General features: G+C 35.6%; 1 protein-coding gene and 1 pseudogene across 5 annotated transcripts in view; one reads left to right on the top strand and one right to left on the bottom strand.

Moving 5' to 3' along the window:
- The window catches only part of LOC148951425 (uncharacterized), a 146,400-nt gene that overhangs the window by 84,017 nt on the left and 36,141 nt on the right, over positions 1-26,242 (bottom strand). For all 5 annotated transcript variants that reach the window (XM_089090879.1, XM_089090875.1, XM_089090877.1 and 2 more), the window contains exon 2: positions 19,818-19,894. In XM_089090879.1, coding sequence (XP_088947005.1) covers positions 19,818-19,894 — 77 coding nt within the window. The remainder of the gene's footprint in view (positions 1-19,817; positions 19,895-26,242) is intronic.
- On the top strand, positions 3,842-4,708 carry LOC148951426 (trimethylguanosine synthase pseudogene; annotated as a pseudogene).

The following is a 26,242-nucleotide window of genomic DNA, read 5'->3' as shown; positions in this document are numbered from 1 at the left end:
GAAATGATATTTTAAGCCTTTAGTCAAAGTACCATTGACAGACAATGAGAATCACACTTACTCGAGTAAAATCCGAATTCCCAGCTGCTGTTAGTTAAAATTTGAGACAGATGGCCAAAAAAATTTTGATACTTGGGGGCTACGCAAATGAGATTGACAGACCAGGTTCATCACTCTGAATCTTTTCGGGTGTCCTTTGTCAAAATCTTGCATTTGCATTTTTTACGTTTTGAACGATCTACTGAACGTAGATACTAAGCTGTGTCATTTTAATATGTCTGTTCTAAGTATTCGCTATGGGTAACTAGTGAAACCCGTTTTTGTCTCCTTCAGATGCCAGCCCCTATCTCAGAACCTATAGTAGATAAAATAAATTCTGACTCTTCTGTCGGATTTGCCGTGCTAAGATCAGTGGAAGTACATCCTTTATTCAAAATCGAATTTTTGTGTAGATACCGGGTTTTGGTAGAGGAATGCCGATGTTTGCCGTATGGGGCATTTAGTGTTCCCTCACACAGCTATTCTTTAGTACATTATCTAGGAAAATACAAAAATGTAGGAAGAAATGACTATGGAAATCCTATAACTCTTAATTTAGTGTTTTTAAATTTATGTTACTAGTAGATGTATGTCAAATGTTAAGTAGGAAAGGTTTGTATTCTTCATTTGACCGTGTAACAAGTGTTGTTAAGTATTATTTTACCAATCAGTGATGTTAAGTTTTGAGACTTAGAATGGAAACTGAATAGTTTTGCGAGTCATTCATAATTGTCTTAAAGTTAACATTTAGCGAAGTTCGTTTGAGTAGGTTAATTTTTTTTAGTATTGCTAAAATAATAGGAAGTGTGTTGTCACCAAGCTTGTCATCTTTGGTTCTAATATACCATTGGACATACTTTTATGGGCTTCTCAAGTATTTATCGATACAAAATGAATTTTTTATGCCTACAAATAGATGTTACTCATGTGGATAACAGAAATTTAACTTCTATTTCAGTATACCCAAGGCTGTATCCAGGAGGAGGGTACGGGGTTTGACCCCCACCCTCCCCCGTGCGGAATTTTTGTCCCGCGCGTGAAAACGTAACAAAAATGCATATAAATAAATTTTGTATGCGCTTTTAAAAGTTTTTACTGTATCTCCCCCCCCCCTTGGACAGAAATCCTGGATGCGCCCTTGATTATGTGGTTGTCTTTTTTATGAATATAGTGATACTGAAAATTTTAGTTGTATGGGTTTTTACTTTTCAAGTTTAATGTTGAATATTTAATTGAAATATTAATATTCTAATATTCTAATTTTATCTGCTATAGTGTTGCCGAAAAGGTTTTCCAGGTGGCAATATTGAATATTATTATTATTATTATTATTTATTTCTAACCCACACTGTACAGAGGTACAATACGTGGAGTATCACGAGGAAAAACACATAAAGTGCAACACAAATCAATATATAAATCAAAGATTACCAGTTACAGTGTAACACATAATAATTTAAAAAAAAACTAAAACAAAAACGAAATAACATGAAAGGAGGGGGAAAGGAAGAAGAGAGAAAAAAACCTCACAACTTGCAGACTCTAATAAGTTGTAACAGTTATAAGTAGGGACACAATCAGTCATTAATATTATCATTATTTGATTTTTACTCACTATTTACAATACAAAAATATAGAATGACCAAACAGAGAAAAACAACTAAACAAATAAAAGAAAAATAACTTACGACTGAAAAAACCTGATAAGGTGATGGTGCGGAGAAAAACGGATACAAGCAGTATTTGAAAGTTTTCTGTGTAGTGATTCCAGTTTTTCAGTAATATTAGGAACAAGAAATTTATTAATAATTACCCGGTTTTTGGTCCAAGGTGGAAGAAACAACAAAAATTTAAAAAATCTAAAATAATTAATCCGGATTCTTTTTCACTCATTTTTCTTCAGAAGGAGAAAAATTCCAGACGCAAAAAGAATTGAATGGTCACAAAAAGTTGAGTAGAGCTTGGCCAACGCGAGTTTATTATATTTACCTCTATTGGCAACAATCTTAGCATATCCTAATTGAATTTTCATATTAGTATCTGAGAGTTTGCGCTGGCGCAAGCTCGGAAGATTGTTAGTAATAGAAATATTGAGCCTTTAAAGGGAATCTACGAGAGGTATAGTAAAGCCACTACAGCGAAGGGAAGTACAAAAAATGTTATTAGAAGAAATAAATTTATATTTATCTACATTAAAAGAAAGGCCTATGTCTGAAAAAGAAGTGGTAACACAAGAAACCATGTTAGATAAACCAGTTTTAGTGCGGCTTTTAGGAAGCAGATCATCAGCGTAGGCCAGGTATAAAAAATCAGAAAAACCGGAGAGATAGGTAGCCGATATCTTTGCCAGAACTCCTGAAATACATAAATTAAAAAGGGTTGGAGATAAAACTCCACCTTGCCTTAAACCTCTTTTCTATTTAATAATAGATGCTGGCACAGATTTCAGCCAAAGAAAAGAATTAGAGTACCAGTACCGAAGAAGCAAAATAACCGATAGATTGACACCGCAACCACGAAGAGCAGAAAAAAGCTGACTGAGATACACTATCAAAAGCTTTTGATAGATCTAAAGTACAAAGATATATACTCCTTCCCTTAGAAGAATTTTCCAGGAGCAAAGAAGATATATATATATATATATATATATATATATATATATATATATATATATACATACATATATATATATATACATACATATATATATATATATATATATATATATATATATATATATATATGTATATATATATATATATATATATATATATATATATATATATATATATATATATATATATATATATATATATATATATATATATATATATATACACACATACAAAACACGGGATTAATCGTAAGTTTCTTGTATTGCTTGTTGGGTTCCATAACGACTAAAAAATAAAGACTATGCAGATAAATAAAAATCAAATTCAGATTAAGGAGATTGTTAGTGAATCTAACAAATGATTCATTAACCAGTACTAAGAGCAATTATAGATTTGTTCAGCAATTAAGGAAAAACCTATTAGCATCTACTAAGTGAGGAACTGATCTGTTATCCAAAACTAAAAAAAAAAAAAAAAAAAAAAAAAAAAATCAAAACTATCTCTCATGCATAGATGTCATCGACTATGACGGAATGACAACTCCCCTTGTAAATAAGGATACTATAAATGATGGAGCTTACTTCCCCCTCTACTTTAAGAAGAATAAATTCTGATATAAAAAAACATGACAACTGAAGGGAAACAAAAAAAATTATATCAGTTTTTCACATGAAAGTAAAGTTGACATCAAAACTGAAATAAAATAGAAAGTGCTCCAAATATTAGGAGAATAACATATCGTTAGCATCCCTTTTTTTACCAATAATTTTAACTTGCCTTGCTTAAAACATCGTAGTTTTTGAAAAAGTGACTGAAAATATGATTGATTTTAATGCTGTCAGGGAATGATTGTGGAGAAATTTATTACCCCTTTCTTTGAAGCATCAAAGCCTTAATTGGTCTATTAATTATTGACTCTTTAAGGTATGTTTCTGACGTCATAAAAAAAGTTATACTACGTCATTATAATATTTTGAAGAAATTCCGCAATTTGTGAAAAAAGTCAATGAAAAGCAGTTTTATACAAAATGCAAAATTATCTTCAAATCAATTTATGTAGTTTAGTGAGCATGTACGCTGTCTTATAATTTAAACAAAAAAAAAAAAAAAATTTAAATTATGTCAAGGGTCATACAAAATATAAGATCAAATATAGCGATTTCAAAGTTAATTATCAACAATTCATTATGATTCACTATAAAGCAAATAAAATGAGGAGGGGGCAGGAGACTTCAAAACCAGATGTAAGAACGTTTTCCACAGCGGACAGAGGTGACGAGAGAGAAGCTAACCTGATTCGTGACTTTGAGTCACTGGAAATACAGACAAAAAAAGGCAACTCGCACAGGAGTTATAATTCACGTTTATTCGTTGAATGTGGTAAAGTCTACAAAAAAGGGCCTCCAGAGTGGATGAAAGCTGAACCTGATTGCTACAAATATTGGCATCAGAGATTTAATATATTTAAGAAATTCGACGAAGGGATTTTGTTAGATCGAGAAGCGTGGTTTTCGACTACGTGTGAAGAAACAGCAAAGCATATTGCCGAGCGGTGTCGGTGTGACTTGGTGGTTGATGCATTTTGTGGAGCCGGTGGAAATACTATTCAGCTGGCAATGGTGTGCGAAAGAGTGATTGCTATTGATATAGATCCTTCGAAGATTGAGATGGCACGTAACAATGCAGCAGTTTACGGAGTCGAGGATAGAATCGAATTTATAGTTGGCGATTTTTTTGAGCTTTCGAGTAGTTTACAAGCTGATGTTGTTTTTATAAGCACTCCCTGGGGAGGACCAAAATATCTGAAACAGAATCCATTTGATTTCAGGACAATGCCAGTTGATCCATTCATGGCCATGGACTGTGCTATGAAGATAACGGAGAATATTGCAATTTTCTTACCCAGAAATTGTGATCTTAAACAAATTGAGCAGTTGGCCCCTGGAAGCCACTACGACATTGAGGAAAATTGGCTGGGAAATAGATTTAAAACGCTTACTGTTTACTTTGGGGATCTCATTATATGGCATCAAAGAAACTCCAGGAACAAATGAGCTTTTTCACTTTGAGTATTTCTAGTGTTGAAAAATTTTCAGAAATAAATTTTAGAAAATAATCTTTCCTTTTTCCATTCATACTTTCAAACTCCCTAGTTGGAAGTTAGTTAGTTAGGCTTGTCATAGTAGATTTATGAGTCTATTGCTCAGTAGGGGGCTCCCCCAAGCCAATCAGCGTGCCCCCAGGCGGCGATAGGGGAAAGCCCAATAGATATGTAGGGTACGTCCATAGGAGGCATGGAGAAGGGGAGACTTTGATAGGTTAAATTGCATGGTGACGCAGAACAACATCGTGGGAGAATTCTTTGTATGAAAAAAGCTGCGACAGGGCGTAAAATTCATATCTTCGGACAATGGTCTCTGCAAAGGGCTGCCTCGACCCTTCTGGGGTCCTTCAGGACTGCTGACCTTGCGGTAAACTTTATTCCCACTTGAAGAGTAGCGGCCCTAGACGAAATTACAGCCTAGTAAACAGCGCAGCATTCGCACTGAATTCTGATCAATGGATAATTCTTCTGGGCTTGGTTTGTTTTGGTGGGCTTTTCGGGTTGAAACCTCTTACTAGTTAAATTTATCTACTATGGACTACCTCCCCGTAGTAGCATAATATCTGTAGGCATAAATATATAATGAGTCGGAGGTAATAGGCTTGAGATTGTCTGTGCAGGATTTACACCGTATCGACATTGTAACTGACAAATTCAGAGATTCAAATTGGAGTTTTTATTATTAGGAGTTTCAAAAACTCATATCCCACGGGTATGAAGCATCAAATTAGGTGATGTAGAATTATCATGATGAATAAGGAAGCTGCTAAGTCTTATTTAGGCTGTGAAGGTATTAAAAATAGAATACTAATCGCTCATTTTATGACTAAAAATTTCAAAAAACTTGTTTTCTTTTATTTAATTTCTGAATATTTTTTAATTAACGCAGGTTTTCATTTTGGCTCACCGTACACGAATAATTAAAAAAAAATTTGTATATTAATTTTACATTTTTTTGGCTAAATGCCTTTTTCAAAATTTCGATCGGACGATTTTGAGAAAAGGGGGCGGAAGAGGGGGCCTAGTTGCCCTCCAATTCTTTTAATTACTTCAAAGGGCACTAGAACTTTTAAATATATACGAACGTTTTGATTAGTAACAAATATACGTAACTTACGTATTAACTTACGTAGCGAACATCAATATTCGTGTAATCTGAGTGATAAATCATATGAAAACAAGAGGAATGTAAAGGAAGTAGATAAAACATTAAAATATGAACTAAAAAGGCGTGAAGTGGAGGTCATGGATAATATTGCCGAGGATCTGGAAGATGCAACTAGACGGCATAATAGTCAAATATTGTATTCGCATGTTAATAAATTGAGAGAGAGTAGTCAATCCGGACTTGTCTCAGTTAAAGATTAAATAAAAAAAACAAGTTTTTTAAACTGAAAGTAAGGAGCGACAATAAAACTTAAAACTAGCAGAAATTATTCCGTATATGAATGGGGCTGTCCCCTCCTCAACGCCTGGCCCTTTACGATAATTTTTTTTATTTTTTTAAAAAATAAAGTTGTGATACAGAGTAAAATTTTATCCTAAAGAGCGACGCGCTGAGGAGGGGACAGCCCCTGTCATATAAGGACTAATTTATGTTCGTTTTAAGTTTTAATGTCGCTCCTTACTTTCAGTTTAAAAAACTTGTTTTTTTTATTTAATATTTGAACGTTTTTGAATAAATGCAGGTTTTGATCTTGGCTCACCGTACATGAATAATCAAAACAAAATTTTCATGTTAATTTACTTTTATTTAGTTAAATGGCTTTCTCGAAACGTGTTTAATTTTATTTACGAACGTTTTTATTAGTAATAAATATACGTAGCTTATGAATTAACGTACGTAACAAACTTATATATTCATATAGTTTCAATATGTTTCTTAGGGGATTCGCCCCCTAGTCAATACCTTACTCTTTAATTGAAAGTTTGAATTTTGGTCCAATTCCGCAAAAATGACCACTTAATCACACAGGCCGTTAATTAGAATAAATAGCTCTTATGAAAGTAATAAAAAATCTTTGGCTTAAAGACCGAGGTATTGACTATGGGGTGAACCCAGTCATATATGTAATATTTTCTGTTCGTTTGAAGTTTCGACGTTGCTGCTATTGCAGTTGAAATAGTTGTTTTTTTATTTTAAATTTCTGATCTTGCTTTAAATAATGCTGGGAAGTCCGGCGTCCCCTTCATAGCAATGTCCCTTCCCCCATGAAAACTTCATGGAAAGATCCTCCCACATACCCCCCGCACCCCCCCCCCCCCCCCACTACCAGGAAAAATCTCCCCTGTAATCGGCGGGAGCCTTGCAAATTACCACAACTCGCTTGGTTCCGGGGGTAGAGTGCAGCTCTTTCAGTCATCCCCCCGAGACTTTTGGGGGATTGAGTCATTCTAAAAGATATAATTATACCGTTTTCAAACATATTGACCAAAACAGCACTCTCAAAATTCTTGTCAAGTGAATTAGTGAAAACAATGAGCGTGGGATGGGGCCCAATTGCCATCAAATTTTTTTGTTAAATTTAAAAGGGAAAAAGAAATTTCAATTGCCATTCCAATGAGTCCTCCCACTTTATTCTCGGAAAACTGGGTCCATACACTCATCCCTGGGAAAAAAAAAAAAACAAATAAACACGCACCCGTGATCTTTATTATGGCAAAAAATGCAAAATTCCACATTTTTGTAGATGGGACCTTGAAACCTCTACAGTAGGGTTCTCTGATACGCATAATATGATGGTGTGAATTTCATTAAGGTTCTATAACTTTTAGGGGGTCTTTTCTCCTTTTTTCAAAAATCAGCCAAATTTTCTCAGCGCCTAACTTTTGATGGGTACAATTAAACTTAAGTAAACTTATATATTTGAAATCAGCATTAGAATTTCATTTTTTTGATGTATCTATTTGTATCAAAATACCGTTTTCAAGAGTTTCGGTTACCATTGAGCCGGGTCGCTCCTTACTTACAGTTCGTTACCACGAACTGTTTGATAGGAACGGGGCCACAATTAGTGATAAAGATAGAGTTAAAGAGAAATGTGCAGAACATATTGAGAATGTGTTAAACCGAGATGGAGTTGCAGGAAAAGATTTAGAAGAAAATGAAAAAGTTTATGATACCTTGGATGTGAAGGAAGGTTTGTTTTGTGAGGAAGAATTAGCGACAGTACTTTAAAATGATTAAAAAATAATAAGGTCCCAGGTACTGAAACTCTGGTAAATGAGTTTCTTAAATATGGTGGCTCTGAGGTTAGAGATAAGTTACTGAAGATTATGAATATGATTTTGAAAAAGGGGAAGTACCTAGCGATTTTAGGAAAGGGGAGAAAAACTTTCCTGGAATTAGATTATGCTGATGATTTAAGCATCCTAGATGAAAGTGTGAGCAAAATGAATGAGCCTTTGGAGGTTTTGCAAGTTCAGGGTGCTAGGATAGGTTTGAAAATTAATGTTAAGAAGAGTAAGTCGCTAAAGCTAGAATAAGTGAAGATAAAAAGGTGACGTTGGGTAACGAAAAGATTGATCATATGGATAACTTCTCTTGCCTTGGTAGTATTATTAGTAAGGACTGTGGGACCAGTGGAGATGTTAAAAGTAGAATAGCCAAGGCTTATGGTGTTTTTTTTTCGTTAAAAAAAGTTTGGAAGAGTAGGAAAATAACTCTGCAAACCAAGATTAGAATATTGGAAGCTACAATGATGACAGTGGTCAAAGATAGTTTTGAAGCAAGGGCGCTCATGCAAAGCAGATGAAGGTTTGCTAGATGTTTTCCAGAGAAATTGCTTACGCATCGTTCTGAGTACCCGACTGACTGGCCGTATTTCAAACAGTAGGCTGTACGAAAACTGCGGTTCAATCCCGCTTTCTAGGGCTACAATCAGGGAAAGGTTGAGATTATTTGGGCAGGTTCTGCAGATGAAGGACGACAGATCGCCGAAGAATGTCCTTATTGGCCAACCGTCGAAGGCTAAACGGAAAGCAGGTCTTCCACGGTTGGGGTGGGAGGATGTCATAAAGAAAGACTTAAGGGAAATGGGAATTTCCTGGGAGGGTACAAAGAAGGATGCTTCGAATAGATTGGGATGGAGGAGTAGCGTGCGTAGTTGTGTTGGCCTCAGACGTCTTGGTGCTGCGGCGAGTTGTTAGTAGTAGTAGTAGATGCTGGGTAACGAGAATAAGGACGAAAGCTTCACTTGTCTGGGTAGCATTATTCGTGAAGATGATGGATACAGTGATGAAATAAAAGTAGAACAGCCGAGGCCCAAGGTGTTTTTCATTTCTGAAAAAAGTTTGGAAGAATAGGAAGATGAGTCTGCTATGAACCACTGGCTATGACAGGACAGTGGTCAACATTGGTTCTGGGACGTGATGTATCGAAAGGCAGAGGAAGATTTATTAAATGTTAGGCAAAAGAATTGTGTAATGATAGTTTTAGGACTCGTTTGACTGACCGTATGTCAAACAATAAGTGGTACGAAAAATCTAGTTCAATCCCAATTTCTTGGGCTATAGGCAAAGAAAAGTTTAGGTGGCAAAAATTAGGCAAGTTTGTTTGCACCAGTCTGCTGAGACAATATCAAACCTAGTTTGTTTTCATCAACGCTTACTACCACTTTCAAGGAACAACAATTTCGATCACTCCGGACAAAAAGGATCCAGAAGAGCCTTTTTTTAACTCACTCGTAAGGTAATATTTCTTTTTCATTAGACTGCACGTCAAGTTCAGTTTCTAATATTTTGCAAATTCAATTTTATTCTATTAAATAAAAAAACAGTTGTTTTCTGGAATTTCGTCATTAGTTTCCGTAACATGTAGACGTTATTAAAGTGGTGCAGTCAAATGAGATTGCACATCGAGCGGGCCAATCTCATACATACACATCCAAGTGTTTGAGGGGGGGGGGCGTATAAGGACTTTTTCAAAGTGAGTTTAAAGCACAAAAGGCATGCTTGTAGTCCAAAATGTTCTAAAGGGAAGGTTCCCTTCTCCTCCCGCGTTGAATACGTATTCTGCAACTTGTTTTCCGTGTTCCATTATATTTTCAAATTTATTACTGTTAATTATGTTCCACTTATTTATTATATTCCAAGACAAATCAGGGAAAATATGCACAGCAGATGGCATTTCATCGTATATAAAATATGATTGTATTTCATTTTAAAAATAGTAGAGAATACATTGACAAAAAGAAAGAAGTAAATTTCACAACCAGAATATCAGACCGGGAGCCTCCTATTGCTGCTCTTCATGAGTATCATTTTATATGATTGGAAATGCAAAATTTCGAACAGTGTTGTAAACACAGAATGTAAACCAGAATGCTTAGGCCTCTTTTGTAGCTGCTACGAAACACAAGTAATCAATAATTTGACCAGCTCTCAACATTCCCGACCCTATAGTTACGGATGCGGTGTGTAACTGGCAGCTAACATTTTTCTTTTCTTTAAAACAACCAAGATGCCTTCCTGGATGTTTGATATTTTTTAATTACACTTACAAATTAGGAAATATAGTAGGCCCTTTTAAAGATAACTAATTTTACTTTCTTTTGGCGTTCCTGCATGTGAGAAAAGAAAACTTTTATGTACAGATCCAGCAGGACCGAATCCACGATTTTCTTCAAGGGGGAGACGTAACTGCGGGAAAGTACGTTTTGGGTCTTATAAGCAATTCAACGACATAAAAATATGTTTCCAAACAATTCTTCCCATTTCAGAGGCTTGGGGGGAGGGGGTCCAATCCAAAACGGGTCACCCCATGTACAGCTTTGACATAATGGACTGCCTTACTTTTTTTCAGACACTGGGACAATTTCTATTCTGAATGCCATTTTGACACATTTTGGAATTCTTATGGACAAACGAAGCTTCCTCGAAACCTTTCTTCCAGAGAGAAAGCTCTATAAATTAGCAAATGACTTACGAAATTCTCAAAATTTTCGTGAATTTTGAAAAATTGAAGCGAGCAAAGCTTATCTCATTTTCTATCATTGTTCATGTGATTTTTATTAGCCTAAGTAACTACATGGGAAAAAAAATCTTCCTCGCAGCCTCCCAGGAACTTTTCTAGGAGGGGGCAAGAAATCCCCAAATAGGGGGTCAGGCCGTTATACAAATTTTACCAACGGATTTCTACTGTTCTAAAACACCAATGAGCGAGTTTTCGGACCTTCAAGCCAAGCATCATATTAATCTTGTTATATTATTTTTTCTAAACATATATCGTACCGAAACTCATATCGTATAAGATTTATTGAAAGCTCTTTCAAAAGCTAATGCTTCCGTCTAGTTTCTTTGCATATAAACATATACACCGTAAGTTAGACAGGTGACGGTGTCTAAAAGTTTGAAATGACAGACTTAGGTTTCTTGACAGAAGAAAAGAGCGGAATTCAAAATAAAAACTGCAGGAATTATCCAAGATAACTGGTACACTGCCACCCCTTAAGTTTTGTTGTACTTTTAAGTGGATTGTGCACTTTCCTGAAAACACAATGGAACGTGTTTCCTGGAAACATTAATACCCAAAACAAATCTTAAAATGGAGTTGACGGTATTCACGTGTTGAATACCGACAACACTCAAAAAGTTTGATCTCTTTAAAACCGGTTTTTCTGTGTGCAAATCAGCTTAGCGTGAGTGAGATAAACTACTATGCAGGTCTATTTTAGTTAATATTTAACATATAGAGTTGGTTAGATTAGGTTATGTATTTAATATAATGCGTTATGGGCAACCTGCTTTCCATAATTTTCTGTTGTAGTTTCCCTAACTGTGTTACTAAACTATTATATTTCATCATGTTTGGGTATATCTCATTATGATTAACTCACTTCTTGAATGTGGCCGGGTTAACACGTAAGACCCGAATTGACTTATCTATTCTTTTAATAACAACTAATTCAGGAGAAACATGAAAACAGAGCAAAACATAATCGGCAAAGTGTCGCTCTAGTTTTCAGAATTAAAATATTTGAATTGGTTCTGGCATAATCGCTTTTCCGAAAAAAAAAGTCTAAAATTTAATAGTAAGCTCGGAAGGATGTGTTTACATGATGACTTAACACCGAGAAATATCCAAAAAGGGATAACAACTGTCCATCCTTTAAAGACATGAACATGCTATCTGAGAAAGGACATACAAGCTTGAAGGTCTGAACGCTGATCTATCATGCATTTTCTGACTCCAGCAAAGGCCTAATCTAATATAGCATCAAAAAAAACTTACAGGGATGACACCTATTTACTCTTTGCCCTGGGTAATACTAATGCGTTTAAGTTCGAATTTGCTCTTTGCTCAAGTAAAGAAAGCAATTTTTGTTCTTTCGGGAAAAAGCGCTTTTCGGGAAAATCCTTTAATGTCGACCACCCAAAACCACCAGAGCATATACCTCTACATATGAAGCTTAGTTTCTAAGAGATTAAAAACCAACTTAACACTAAAATGGATATCTAAATCCCAAGAGCTACAATCTCATAGAAATGAATAAAGGTAATTATCCTTGAGAAGGAATTCCAATCAAAATAAATAAAAGGTTAAGACCCCCCTCAGGCGGCCACTAAATCGTAACCGAGCTCACACCATAACGGTAGATAAAGACAAATAGGTTTGCGTATTTCAAGGTATGTCAAGAAAGCCCTTTAGTTAACAATGATTTAAATTGTTTTGCTAAAATCTACAACCAATTTTGACGCGAGGGGAATTCCCAATGGGCATTGAGTATGGATGTAAACATTATTGCGTTTTTTGTCCCTTTTACCGATAATGACCATCAGACTTGACAATTCAGCTGTATATCCTACATCTATATTCCGCTGGATGTCAACTAGCCCTCAACTGCTAGTCTTCATAGTCACCTTGCAGTAGCATTGACTTAGAAGATGCGACGATCAAAAGTGATTGGAGGATCAAAACACGCCTTCAATAACTCAAGTTTTACCAGTCCCCACTCAGCCCCAAATGGCTTCAACCAAATTTGAGGATCGCCTTTTCATTTTGACAGGTTAAAAGGTCCAAAAATCAGTGGCGATAGGACAAATATAATTCCGGTTTGAATGATCCCAAATTATGCAAACAGCCCATATAAAACAGACTTCACACATGCATTTTATACATTTCTGAAATCAAGCATAAAAGATTTTTCGATCTGTACGATTGAAGGGCCCAATGTAAATCCCTTAAGTACGTGAATCTTCCACCTCGTCCCTCATTATTTTCAAAGATTTTTAACATGTATGATTAAAGAGCCCCATATGGGCGATTTACCCCAACCAAGGAAAAAAAATCGCGAGAACGCGGTTGAATAGCCAATTAAGTAAAAGACCTATACATAATACCCTTATTGTGATTAGATATCATATGCTGGTGTTTTTATAGTGTAGAAGCTATTACAAATTCAGAGCCCTTTGCAACAAAAAAATGACTTGGTTCGCTAAACAAGGAGTCTTTTTGTTTAAGGATACACTATACAAATATGCCTATTCGATGGAAGCGTTTGGAATAAGTATCTGACCGTATCTCCCTATTTGATTTGCCAAAAATGTCAAAGGTGTAGATCTGGAAGGCAAACCATGAAAAAAGAAATTAATACTAGGATCTTATCTCAAGGACCAGTAAAGGTTTCCATTACCAAGCCCAGTTTTATCAGAAACTTTGCATAGTTTCCATTCCTCAAGTATTGCTTTTAACATTTGCTTTTAGAGTGGTTTTAAAAAGGCACTATTCTTGCTTTAGATGGATGAATAAAAGGGCCGATAATTTGTTTTGAATTTCAAACGGTAAAATAGAAATGTTAAAAAACTGACCACTCGAAAAGACAATTGAAGCAAATCCCAAATTTGAAATTTTTTTCATAGCTAAAAATTTTGCACAATGTGCAGAAAAATTTTAAATACTCGAGTATTTAAAACCAAAATTGCTACTTTTGTATATGACTAAACAAAGAGCATAGGAACCAATCACAGAAGAAACTTTGACACTTTAACAATGAATAAGTAAATGGCCACAAGGGCCAAATGTAAAAAAAAATCGACACCTTTAGTCAGGGGCGGATCTGAGGGTTGGTTTTGGGGGCACATCCCCCCCCCCCAATATTGAAAGTTGTATTAATTACAGGGATGGAGAGGAAAATACAAATGGGAGAACTAAGTTTCGTAGAGGCCCCTCCCAACACTAATTCTGTAGCCCACCTGCCTTTAGTTCATATATATTTGCCCTTTTGTTGCAAAGAAGATACAATTAAATCCTTAAAACAACTGATATTCTTGTTTGGCTCTTGGGAATTCGCCAGGTCTTGAAAAATTACACGATTGTTGAAAAAAGAGGCATTTTTGTCATTTTTTTCGACACCTTTGGTTCTTATGGATTCTCTCTCAAGTAAAAACGATACAATTCACTGGCCGATATTCATTCCTTAGGCATAACCATGCAACACAGACAATTACTGAAGTAAGAGAATTACAAATAATTACAATGGGTGAACCACGAAATGATTTACTACCAAAAACATAAAACATGTGATTACTTAATGCACCCAAACGCAACATTCTAGTTTATTGAAACCCATTAAAATACCAAAAAAATAAATTACCATATGCTTTAAAATTCAGTCAGAGCCAATAAGAACAGAAGCATCAATTATCTAATCTTACAGAATTGCATAAAATACTTAGCGACCGGCAAGGTCGCTAAGGTTAACTGATCAAATAGCCAAAAAATACCAGCTATGAAGGTTTCAATTTTTAAAGACAATAATTTAGAAGCTTAACAAAAAATTGCATGTTTAATATGCTTGGCATTTCATGTCATGATTGTACTCGGTTATCCTATATAATATTTAACACGGTAATAACCTATCAGGCGGGGATTGTAGCCTACCAGGGAAAAATACACTGTTTTTATTTTCTGGGTACAGTTCTTCTAGGTATGCCTCCAAAAATGTTTGAGCATAACAGGAAAATACAGCAACATCTTTTTAATACTTTGGATTTCCTCAAAATAACAATACAATACATGAAGATAATTAATTCGTGTGAACAAGAAAAAAAACAATAAGCACTTACAGAAAGTTGAAAGCTAGGCGCGTTCTAGGCAGTTAGCAAGCGAACAACTTTTAAATTACTCGCCTCTTTCCCTCTGGAAAGTTTTTTTTTCCTATAAAAACCACTGACTTGGTAAAATATGTTACAAAAAATAACCAAGGATAAAACAAAAAATCAGTACTGTTGTACTAAACGGACTCTTTTATCTACGGCAATGCATATCAGTGACGAAATAGACTGAGACGCGTGATGAAAAAAGGTTTAGAATGCCTTCTGGGATATAAACAAAGGTAAGAACTGTATTTAATTTGTTTTTGTTTTTTTTTGGGGGGGGGAAGGTACCTAGGTTAGGATAGGTTACATATTTAATAATACGGTTTGCTTTGTCCCTCACCCCCCCCCCCCCTAATGTGCAAATATATAGCCCAAATTTGTTTCTAAACTATTATATTGTATATTCATCCTATTTTATTTCATTAGCATTAACCAAACTAGCACTATATAAAAGAGTCCGTTTAGTACAACAGTAACAAAAAATCTTAGTCCCCGAATATTCAGGTAAGTGCCCAGAAATTCCATTCTATGTCTACGAGTATATAAGTTAGATGAATTTTCAATCAGAATTATTAACAGAGAACCCTAATGTTTTGAGGAAAATAGATTAGGATTTACTGAGTCTGACAGTTTCTTCCTACGGTGGTCAAATTGAAGCAACCCCCCAATCAGATCCTCTTTTCTGTTTCCTACGCATCACTATTTGCTGACCAGCGCAGATCTTTCATTTTATACTCAACCCTCTCAGTCCGTAGATGACGAACCCCCAACTCTTCCTCGATGGCCTTGTACCGTTCACACGTTTAAATTAGTCCACTCGAAAGTTCTTTACATTTTTCCAAAGTAAAAAAGCAGTGCATATCAAAGAGTACGTGGCAACTGTAAGTTACGACCAGGTCGTAACTGTAAGTTACGACCTGTGCTAATAAAACCAAAACCCTAATAATAGTAACCAAAAATAATAGTAACCAAAACCCTAAAAAAGGAGTTTTGACATCGCTATATACATCAAAAGAATCTGCTTTTAATAGGAATTCCAAATGTATAAAATTCATCAAGTTTGAAGTAACGTATCAAAAGCTACAAACCGGAGAATATTTGGCTGATTTTTGAAAAAGAGGGAAACGTCCCAGGAGGTGAGGAATATTAATGATAATTTTAGAATAAAATTCAGCATATCAGAGAATCACGTTGTAGGAGTTTCAAGCTCCCATTCACAAAAATGTGAAATTCTGCTTTTTTTAGAAGGAAGATTACGGATGTTGCTATCGATTGACAATTCCGAGACAGCCAACACGGTGCAAAATTTGCCACACGGTGGCAAGTTCGTTGCGAAATTTTCAAGTAGTCCACATAAAATATGAAATAGTTAAAAATATAGACACTTGCTGTATTAAATAAAGAAAAAGTTTTTTAACTGAAAGTAAAGAGCAATATTAAAACTTAAAACGAATAGAAATTATTCCGCATATGACGGGGTCACCACTCGTCAATGCCTCGCTCTTTGCGCTAAAGTTTGAATTTAGTCCCAACCCTTTGAGAATGACTCCTGAATCACAAAGGCCATTTAATTAGAATAAATAGCTCTTTTAAAAGTACTGACAAAAACTTTAGCGTACAGAGCGAGGTATTGACGTCACTTGTTGCTACATACAAAATTAGGTGCCAGAGAAATTGTGTTGTTCCTCAGGCAAATTTTTACACTACAACCGACGTCTCTACTAGTGTTGGACGATATTTGATATTGATATTGATATATCAGACTAAATATCGATATCGGATATCGAAACCGATATTTTTAGGGGGTTCTAACCCCCTATATTCCCCGCGGAAAATCCCCCACATGAAAATCCTGCAAACTTTCAGCGTACATCATCGAGATCTTTTGCAGCTTCGAATTCTTTCATCTATAATTGATTTTATTTATCCTTATCTTACATCTTACCCTGGCATCTTTTTCGCAAGAATTCGCTTCTGGGTCCCGAGTCAGATACGTTATTAACGCTCACCTTATGAAAATTGCCACTGAGTGGGGGATCAAGTAAAAGGTTGTTGTTGTAGTAACTGATAATGGAGCAAATGTAGTTCAGGCCGTAAAGGATGCTGCATCTCAAGTAGGTAAAGGATGGACATATGTTTAGTGATGCGCACATACTCTAAATTTGATGTGGGGGTGTGCTATTAATGATGCTGCTGAATTGTTGCCTCTCGTCCAAAAGGCTAGGAATATTGTCAGCTTTTTCAGACGTAGTGTTGAAGCTACCGACAAGTTGCGCCAGGTTCAAATCCCCATTGGCAATGTTTGCATCAAAAAGCTAAAACCTCATGTGACCACTAGATGGAATTCGCTTCTCACAATGTTGCGTAGTCTACACGATTTGAAAGAGTCGGTAACAAGTTCGCTGGCGCTTCTCGGTAAAGTGGGCCTCATACTCACTGATAGTGAGTGGAGTGTTATTTCAAACGTGATTGCGGTGCTTACAGCCTTTGAAGAGGCGACTATTGAGCTCTCTTCTAAAAGCTATCCCCCATCTTGAAAGCCCTGTCTTTGTCAAAGATTTTGAGACGCCAACTTATTAGGTAAATTTTGGTGGATTCTCAGATGTGGCTGATGAGTTTCGAAAGCCTTTGCTGAATAAAATATATTGTAGGATTATAAGCCTTGGTCAAGTCACACCCGTCACAATTGCCACATATCTTGACCCGCGTTTCAAGACAATGTATGTTTCACATGAGGATCTTCAACAAGTTGAGAGCAAAATTGCAAACAGAATAGGTTTTGCCTTGCTTGCTGCTGAATCTCGATCCGAAGATACAAGAACGGTCGCAGTCTCTGCGATGCAGCCATATCAGAACCAAGTTGATTTGTGGGGTTCACATAATGAAGTCCTTATAGTTAATACAGGATATGCTTCGACAACAGCCGAATACATCATGGCTCTGCAAAATTTCAATAGGGAGCCAATAGTTTCAAAAGAAACTTGTCCACTCAAGTGGTGGAAGTCTCGTGCTATAGGGTCCCAAAAAACACCTGTACGAAGTTGGAATGAAATTCATGTCTGTACCTGCTACTAGTGTCCCTTCTGAAAGAGTGTTTTCCAAGGCTGGTCAGATAATTATGAACGGTGGAACCAACTCTCAGGGAAAAACATTGACATGCTGCTGTTTTTAAATAGCCAGTAGTTTATTTTTCTCTTTTCCTGGGATCGAATAATTCTAAATCTGGGTTTTTATTAGGTTTATTTATGTAATCAAAGTTTATTTTTATTGTTTGATTTTATATTATTTGAAATTTGAATATATCCTTTTAAAATACCCTTTATTTACCATTTACGTTACTGAACTTCGGGCAAACCCATGAGATACCAAAACATTGATCCGAAATATCAATATCGAAAGTAAAAATATCGATATATCGATTAATTAGAATATCGCCCAACACTAGTCTCTACCAATCAATTTACAAGTATTGATATAGACAATTTGACAGCAAGCAGACGAGAATTTCTGAGAACGGAAGCCCTCATACATCCGGCTTGATTCGAGAATGATCTGGAATCAAATTTAAAAAAAAAACTTTTTTTTTAACGAAAATAAGGAGCAACATTAAAACTTAAAACGAATATAAATTAATCGATAAATGAGGGGGGGGGCTGTCCCCACTCTTTATACTAAAGTTTGACTTTTTGTCGAAGTTCTTTAAGAACGACTGCTCAAACACAAGGTCCACTTAAATGGAATAAGAAATATTTTAAAGCACTATAAAACTTTAGCTTTAAGAGCAAGGGGTTGAGGAGGGGACAGTCTCCCTCGCATACATAAAAATTTCAGTTCGTTTTAAGTTTCAATGTTGCTCCTTACTTTCATTAAAAAACAACATTTCCTCCCCTTTATGACCATTACAATACCTCGCGTTTTGACTGAACGGAAGCTCAATCCTTGACCAGTTGGTATTTGACAGAAATACCAACGATTTACGATTGGCAAGCCGTGGACAATTCTGTCTTACATGTACGCCGAGCGCCCTTGGCTCCTCCCCTTAAAATCCATCATTTTGTGGGTTTCGCAAGTAATTCGCCTGTCTTGAAAAACTTCTTTCGCAAATAAAAAGTTCTTAAAATTAATTACCTAAAGATCGTCACTTATTTAGCAGATAATATCGTTAAAAAATCCTCTATTAAGGTTTTGGGCTGGGCCACTGAAGCATTGCAGACATGGCAATATTCTAGTCTAGACACACTGTATGCAAGAATATTCAGAGACACGGACCCTGCACTTTTTTGCGACCGCATTAAGACCCCTCGTTGTCATGCAGAGCAGCTTGAAAATAAATTTTTGGTTTAGGTAAGTTGTAAATACAGGGCAAGTTACTTACCCTTTTCATGTCCATCTCACAGCTATTGCAAGATATGCCACGCCGTATCGAGGACTTTCGTTCATGAAGCGGGAAGGGGTTCAATTATTTTTAACGCATCAATAATTGGCTTTATGCAATTTTATTACGTTTTTACCCTGGACCGGACAAACATTTCGAGGGGGAGGGGGGTCCCAACCCCCTGACCCCCCTCCTACATACGGCCTTGGATACAATGCAAGTTATTGGTGGCAATGTTTTTCGTCAGTTTTTTTTCAATGGAACTCCAAAGTATAAGTTGGGACTGGAAATAGCCAGAATCGTATGCAGGAGGGGCGCCTTCTGGTCCATTCCTCCCCCGCCCAAAAAAAAATCCTGAAATTGGTACAACAAACTTCCACCAATTCACCAATTTTTTGCGCTTTTCCTAATTTGTGCACTTTATTCCAATTTTTACCATGTAGGCTTATATGATGGACGTATAACTATTTATGTAATTGAGATAAGAAACACGCATCGAATCGCAGCGTAGTCTAAATAATTGTAAGAAACAATTTTGGTACAAGCTGCTCAGAAAGAAATCTTTGAAATAATTAGTCTGCCCTACCTGTTGTTTAATCTCTTCGAGTTTCCTAAATTTGTCATCCATCTGTCGTGGAGTGCGCTGCCGATTATGTGACAGTCCTGCAAAAACAATAGAACAATTAATCACAGCTTAGGGAAAAGGCACGAAAGTCGTTCCATGAGCATTTGGCAATACCTTTCTCAAGTATTTATTAAACTAGAAATTCTCAAAATATTATCGCTGGGTACTTAGGCTATGCATTATAGCGACCCACTCAAGTTCTTGCGCTGAATAGAACCGGTTTGCCTGTCTGCAATCGGTTATAATTAGCTTAATCTTAGTGAGAAAAACTATGATTTAGGTATATTTTAATTAAATATTTAATAAATAGAGATGGTTAGGTTAGGTATTTAATATAATGCGTTCTGGGCGGCCTGCTTTCCATAATTTTTTGTTGTAGTTTCCATATTTTTGTTACTATTATGATGAAAATATAATAGTTTAGAAACAAATTTGGGCTATATATTTGGTCATTAGGGAGGGATGGGGCTAAAGCATAGCATATATTAAATACGTAACCTAACCAAAATACCAACTAAATACTTAAATAAAATATAGCTTCCAACCCATTTCAACCCAGCCAAAGCTATTTCTCTGGTATAAAGAAGTTGCTTGACGAGTTTCATGTGTCATGAACACATCATTCGCTATTGAAATTCTCGAGTGTGTAATAGCTAACCGAAAAAGACCCTAAATTATTATATTTTTATCATATTGTGGTATATTTCATTAGGATTAACCGAACTTCACCTCTTCGGTGGGGTCGCTATAATACATAAGTACCTATCGCTAAGCCCCAACATAAAGAGCGCATCTGCTTCTTTTGAGAAATGAGTTTAAAAGCGAGTTTTGTCTATTGGATCTTGACTGACCTGTCATATTTGTAGAGACATATTTATTTCATAGAAGGCAGGCAATGCCGTATCCAGCATTTTGTTGGAGGAGGGTGTATTTTTGTTTTGGGGGAGGGGGGTAAAAACATCACAAAATGCAACAAATTTATTCGTAATGTAACCTTACCTATTTGGATACGGCCTTGAAGGAAGGGAAAATCCGCCAAGAAGATACTGACAGACGCCAATCTCTCTAGCTCAAAGACGATCCAACCTAATTGTATCTATTATACATATACCGAACTGACGCCAAATTATTCATATTATTCGTTTTTTACAGATTACTTCTAGTTTCCATTGATTTTCATTTTCATAGATTTTCGTTCTCGTTTTCGTATATTTTTTTCGTTGTTTATAAGTGTTGCTCACAGTATATGTTGCATCACAGTTGCTCACATAAATACTTGTTGGCAGAATCTGGCCTATATTCTTACTTCTCGACATCTATGGCTCAAGCAACTTTTATCCCAACCATACCCTCCTATCTGTTTCATGTTCAATGACATGATTATCTTTTTGGGATAACCAAATCATGCACGGATACCCAAAACCAAACGAGTTTGCATGGATTTCTCTACGATCAGAAAAAAAATCCACTTCTTTTTCAAAATTTTACTTACGAGAGAGTCCCTCAGACGCTTCCTATACGTTCTCCTCCTTACAGACATGTTATATAGTAAAATAACATTTGCAATTGGCATACCCAGGGTTGATTCATGGAGGGAGTCATTAGCATATTTATGGAGTAATGGAGGATTGTCGAACATAAATATTGATTACCAAGTGGCATACAGCAAAACAGTCCAAAACAAAAAAGAAATACCTAGGAAAGCAAATTCATCAAACAAATAATTTTGGCTAGTAGGTGATGGTTCGAACCCTAAATCCCCCTTCCTGGTGTCACCCTTGATGGTTTATGAATTAATTAGAAAAGCGATCATACAATTAATTTCTCTTACGAAAGTTTCAGATATCTTTCAGAATAAGCAACTTCTGGTCTTTAGCAACCCGAGGTGAAGTCAATTTTTCAAGATATTTTTGGCTACCTAAAGAAGGCAGAGATTGGTGACAGGATAAGTGGGATGAAATAATAACAATGTTCCAACAGTCCAGAGTAATGAACATCCGATAATTTTCTGTCAGGAAGTGCTGGGAATTGAGCAACTAAACATTGGCAACGGCCCAAATGTTCAATCGCCCTTGTCACAGGAAAAGAAAAGGGTCATTTCAGCAACAGAAATAATTAAGCAACTTCAAGCAACAGATTGAAAGTGAAACTGCAGCACTTAAAAAGGAAAATCCAGGCCTGAGGAGTGTGAGTTACAGTTACTACCGTTAATATTTTCCTATCACAAATTATAATTACAAATGGGTTTGTTGTGTATTATTCCGAACATGCTCAAGAAGTGAAGTTAGGTTAATGATAATGAAATATAATATGTGCATTATATAATGAAATATACCAAAATATGATGAAAATATAATAATTTAGCAACAAAATTATGGAAACCACAACAGAAATATGGAAAGTAAGCCACCCAGAACGCATTATATTAAATACCTAACCACCTATATGCTATATATTAAATGGTACTTGTGCAGTATCTGGTACACACCGCAATACTCTGTACAAGGAACTACTAATGGAAACCCGTCAAATGGTATTTGCAAGAGATAAATGGATGGCAAAGAGTGATTGCTAAATGTGTTTACAATATTTAAACAGTTTTGTTTTTTGGGGTTTAGGGGGGGGGGAGGTACCTAGGTTAGGCTACGTATTTAATATATGCTATGCTTTACACCCCCCCCCCCTCCAATGTGCAAATATATAGCCCAAATTTGTTTCTAAGCTATTATATATTCATCCTATTTTATTATATTTCATTAGCATTAACCAAACTTGACTTTATTCGTGTGTACCATATAATACACAAGTACATATTAAATAGTTAATTAAAATATATCTGCCTCGTAGTTTATTTCACGAAAGATTAAGCTATTTATAACCAAATGCGAGAGAAAAACCGGTTTTACTCAGATCAAACAAAGCAAACTTCCTGAGTGTGTTCGGGATTATACAAGTACCAAAAATGGCAATCGTTGTAGAAGATTTCCCTTTTCTTCTAGCTCTTGTCCTACAAAACATTTGAAGGTGAAACGGTTTCCTCAAAGGAGAGCAATATAAAAATTAATTATAAAAAATATGATTTTTCTGATTCGAACTCTGAATAAAAAAAAATCCCCTAATAAATCTTATTTGAAAATATTTATGCTATGAAAAACATTAAAAAAATATGTAATGAAAAACATTTAGTGAAGAGCTACGAGAGAAGTTTTTGAATCAACTAAAAAAGCTCTTCAGCCATCTTTTACTAGTATTTATTTTCAAATTGAATATTTTGACAAGTACGAAATTTAATCGAAAGCGAAGAAAATAAATAAAAGCGTTGCTTCCGCAACACTTAAACTAACAAAGCTGATCAAAGATTGCTGCAACACTTCGCCTTGTCTAAGCAACGTAAATCTAGTTTTACTTCATATAGGGGCCTAAAAAAGACTGTGACTGCCATTTGCTATTTTTAGGAAAAATTATTTGGAGTAAAATTCGATTCACTCAATGTCTTTAACGCCTAGTTAAAAGGAGGGGGGAAAACTTGTGACGAGGAAAATCACAATTAAAAACTAAACAATTTGACAATATCTTTTATCAAGGATATGTGATAACTTGAACCCTATTAACTACAGCGGCAACTACAGACCCCCGTATCTACAAAATTGGATCACAAAATATGCTATAGATATGCTCGCATTCATTGTATGTTGAGCAATCATCACATTTGCTTCATCTCTGCGAGTCGAAACAAACTGCGCCAAACAAACACGAACTCAAGTTTAAAATGTTTTTTGAGAAGTGCACATACATCCAAAGCCTACACCAGTAATCATATGTTCCGAAGTATGTTAACTATATTTCTAAAATAAATCGAATTGCATTTGTATGCCAATTGGTCTACATATAAGGTTTTTATCACAAAAAGAGTACATAACAACAATAGCGCATACACACAATTGGTACTTGTACGATATAGCGCCAACCTAAAATTATTCATCTAAGTAGAACCTGTTTCTCTGACGCTCAATCCTAATTAAATTAAATAAAAAAAAAGTTTTTCGACAAAAAGTAAGGAGCAACATTAAAACTTAAAACGAACAGAAATTATTACGCTTTTGAGGGGGTTCTCCCCCAGTCAATACCTAGCTCTTTAAGCTAAAGTTCGAATTTTGTTCGAAAGTTCGAAAGTTCGAATTTTGTTCGAATCACAAATCCCTGAATCACAAAGGCCGTTTAATTAGAATAGGTAGCTCTTTTGAAAGTACTGAAAAAGACTTTAGCGTAAAGAGCGAGGTATTGACTAGGGGCGCACCCATTCACATACGTAATAATTTCTGTTCGTTATAAGTTTTAATGTTGCTCCTTACTTTCTGTTGGAAAAACTTGTTTGTTTTTTTTTATTTAATTTCTGATCGTTTTTAGATAATGCTGGGAAATTCATAGAAATGTCCCCCTTCCCCCAAGGAAACATCCTCAATGGAAAGATCCTCCCACGTAACCCCCTCCTACAATCCCCCCCACCAGAAAAAATCCCTCCTGAAAACGTCTGTATACTTCCCAATAACCAATACTATGTGTAAACAATGGCCAAAGTTCATAACTTGCAACCCTTTTATTAGATTTTTGACTATGCTCAACAAAATGGCTATCTCAAAATTTTGATTGGGCGACTTCGGGAAAAAATGAGCGCCGGAGGGGGCCAAGTTGCCCTCCAATTTTTTGGTCACTTAAAAAGGGCACTAGAGCTTTTAATTTCCTTTCGAATGAGCCCTCTCACGATATTCTAGGACTACTGGATCGATACGATCACCCCTAAAAAAAAAAAAAAAAAAAAAACACGCATCCGTTATCTTTCTTCTGGCAAAAAATACAAAATTCCATATTTTTTCAGATAGGAGCTTGAAACATCTACGGTAGGGTTTTTTGATACGCTGAATCTGATGGTTTGATTTTTTGATTTTCAGTAAGATTCTTTCACCTTAAGGGGGTGTTTTCTCCTTTTTTCGAAAATAAGGCAAATTTGTTCAGGCACGTAACCTTTCATGGTTAAGACTAAAACTTGGTGGGACTTATATATTTAAACTCGGCATAAAAATTCGATTCTTTTGATGCATCAACTCTTTGACTACTGGTTTCAAAATTCCGTTTTTTAGAGTTTCAGCTACTATAGGGCTGAGTCGCTCAATATTTACAGGTTATTATCACGAACTGTTTGATATACCTAGGTATGATACAAATATAATGTATAATACTTTAGGAACAAATTTGGATACTGGTTAAGAAAGCGGTAAACGCGCGATAAGTTAAGTTTCGTTAATGCTAATGAAACAAAACAAAATAGGATTAAATAATAATAGTTCAGAAACGAATTTGGGCTATATATTTGCACGTTAGGGGGTGGGGATAAAGAATAGCATATATTAAATGCTTAACCTAACCTAACCTAGGTACCTTTTCCCCTGTAAACCCCAAAAAACAATACGGTACCGTAGTTTAATTATTGTAAACGCAGTGAAAAACCACGGTTTGCGATACAAAAAGATATCCGTTTGACTAGTTACTTTTGGCATATATCTTGCGTGAGTTTACCGCATTCTTAACCATTACCCAAATTTGGGCTATAGATTTGCATATTAGGGTAGGGGGGCGTAGCGGGTCTGCATGCCTAATGTGTGAGGTACAATTATTCTGCATATTATGAAGTAAGAATTGTTTTCTAACTTCACACTGTCTATACACTTTACCCCCCCCCCACCCAAAATATATAATATGCAAATATATAGCCCAAATTATATATTTTCCATCTATTCTGTCACTTTTCTTTGTCTTGTATAACGCTAAGCTGAAAGAAACAATCGAAAAAAAAAAACAATTCTAAGATGCGTCAATGGATGAACAAATGGAGGGGTCGGCGCTATATCATACAAGTACCCACAAATTTATTTACCGATGGCAGCATTTCAATGAGGTAAACTTTTTTAAAACATATGAGAAAGTCAAAACTTAGCAAAATGCGTTGAAAACCTTCAAAATTTAATACTTAGGGCAGAAGCCTGGGGGATTTTTACTTCATACCTTTACGAGCCCGCATGCTAAAATAATTTTAGGTTAAAACTACGTCTCAAAAGTTTTAATAAGTAGGTAGTTTTAAACTATTCATTCTTAGAGAATATTTCCTGATTTCCCAACTTGGGTCACCAACAGGAAACCGTTGTAGCCTACTTTCCTTGGTTTAGCACTTTTTTCTTCTTCTTCTTTTCTTAGGTAGGCCTACTAAATGAAATCATGGCACATTATAGGCACAGTATTTTGACAATAACCACCATTTTGAATTTCAGATAAGTTCAATTAGACGAGAGCCATCATATATGCATACAAAATTTACAATCATTTATACACTT

Source organism: Artemia sp. Qi Xiang Cuo, chromosome 6 (genome assembly GCF_049724085.1).
Source record: "Artemia sp. Qi Xiang Cuo chromosome 6, ASM4972408v1, whole genome shotgun sequence".
Lineage (NCBI taxonomy): Eukaryota > Metazoa > Arthropoda > Branchiopoda > Anostraca > Artemiidae > Artemia > Artemia sp. Qi Xiang Cuo.
Note: the sequence above shows the minus strand (reverse complement) of the source record. Positions and strands in the feature narration are given on the sequence as shown.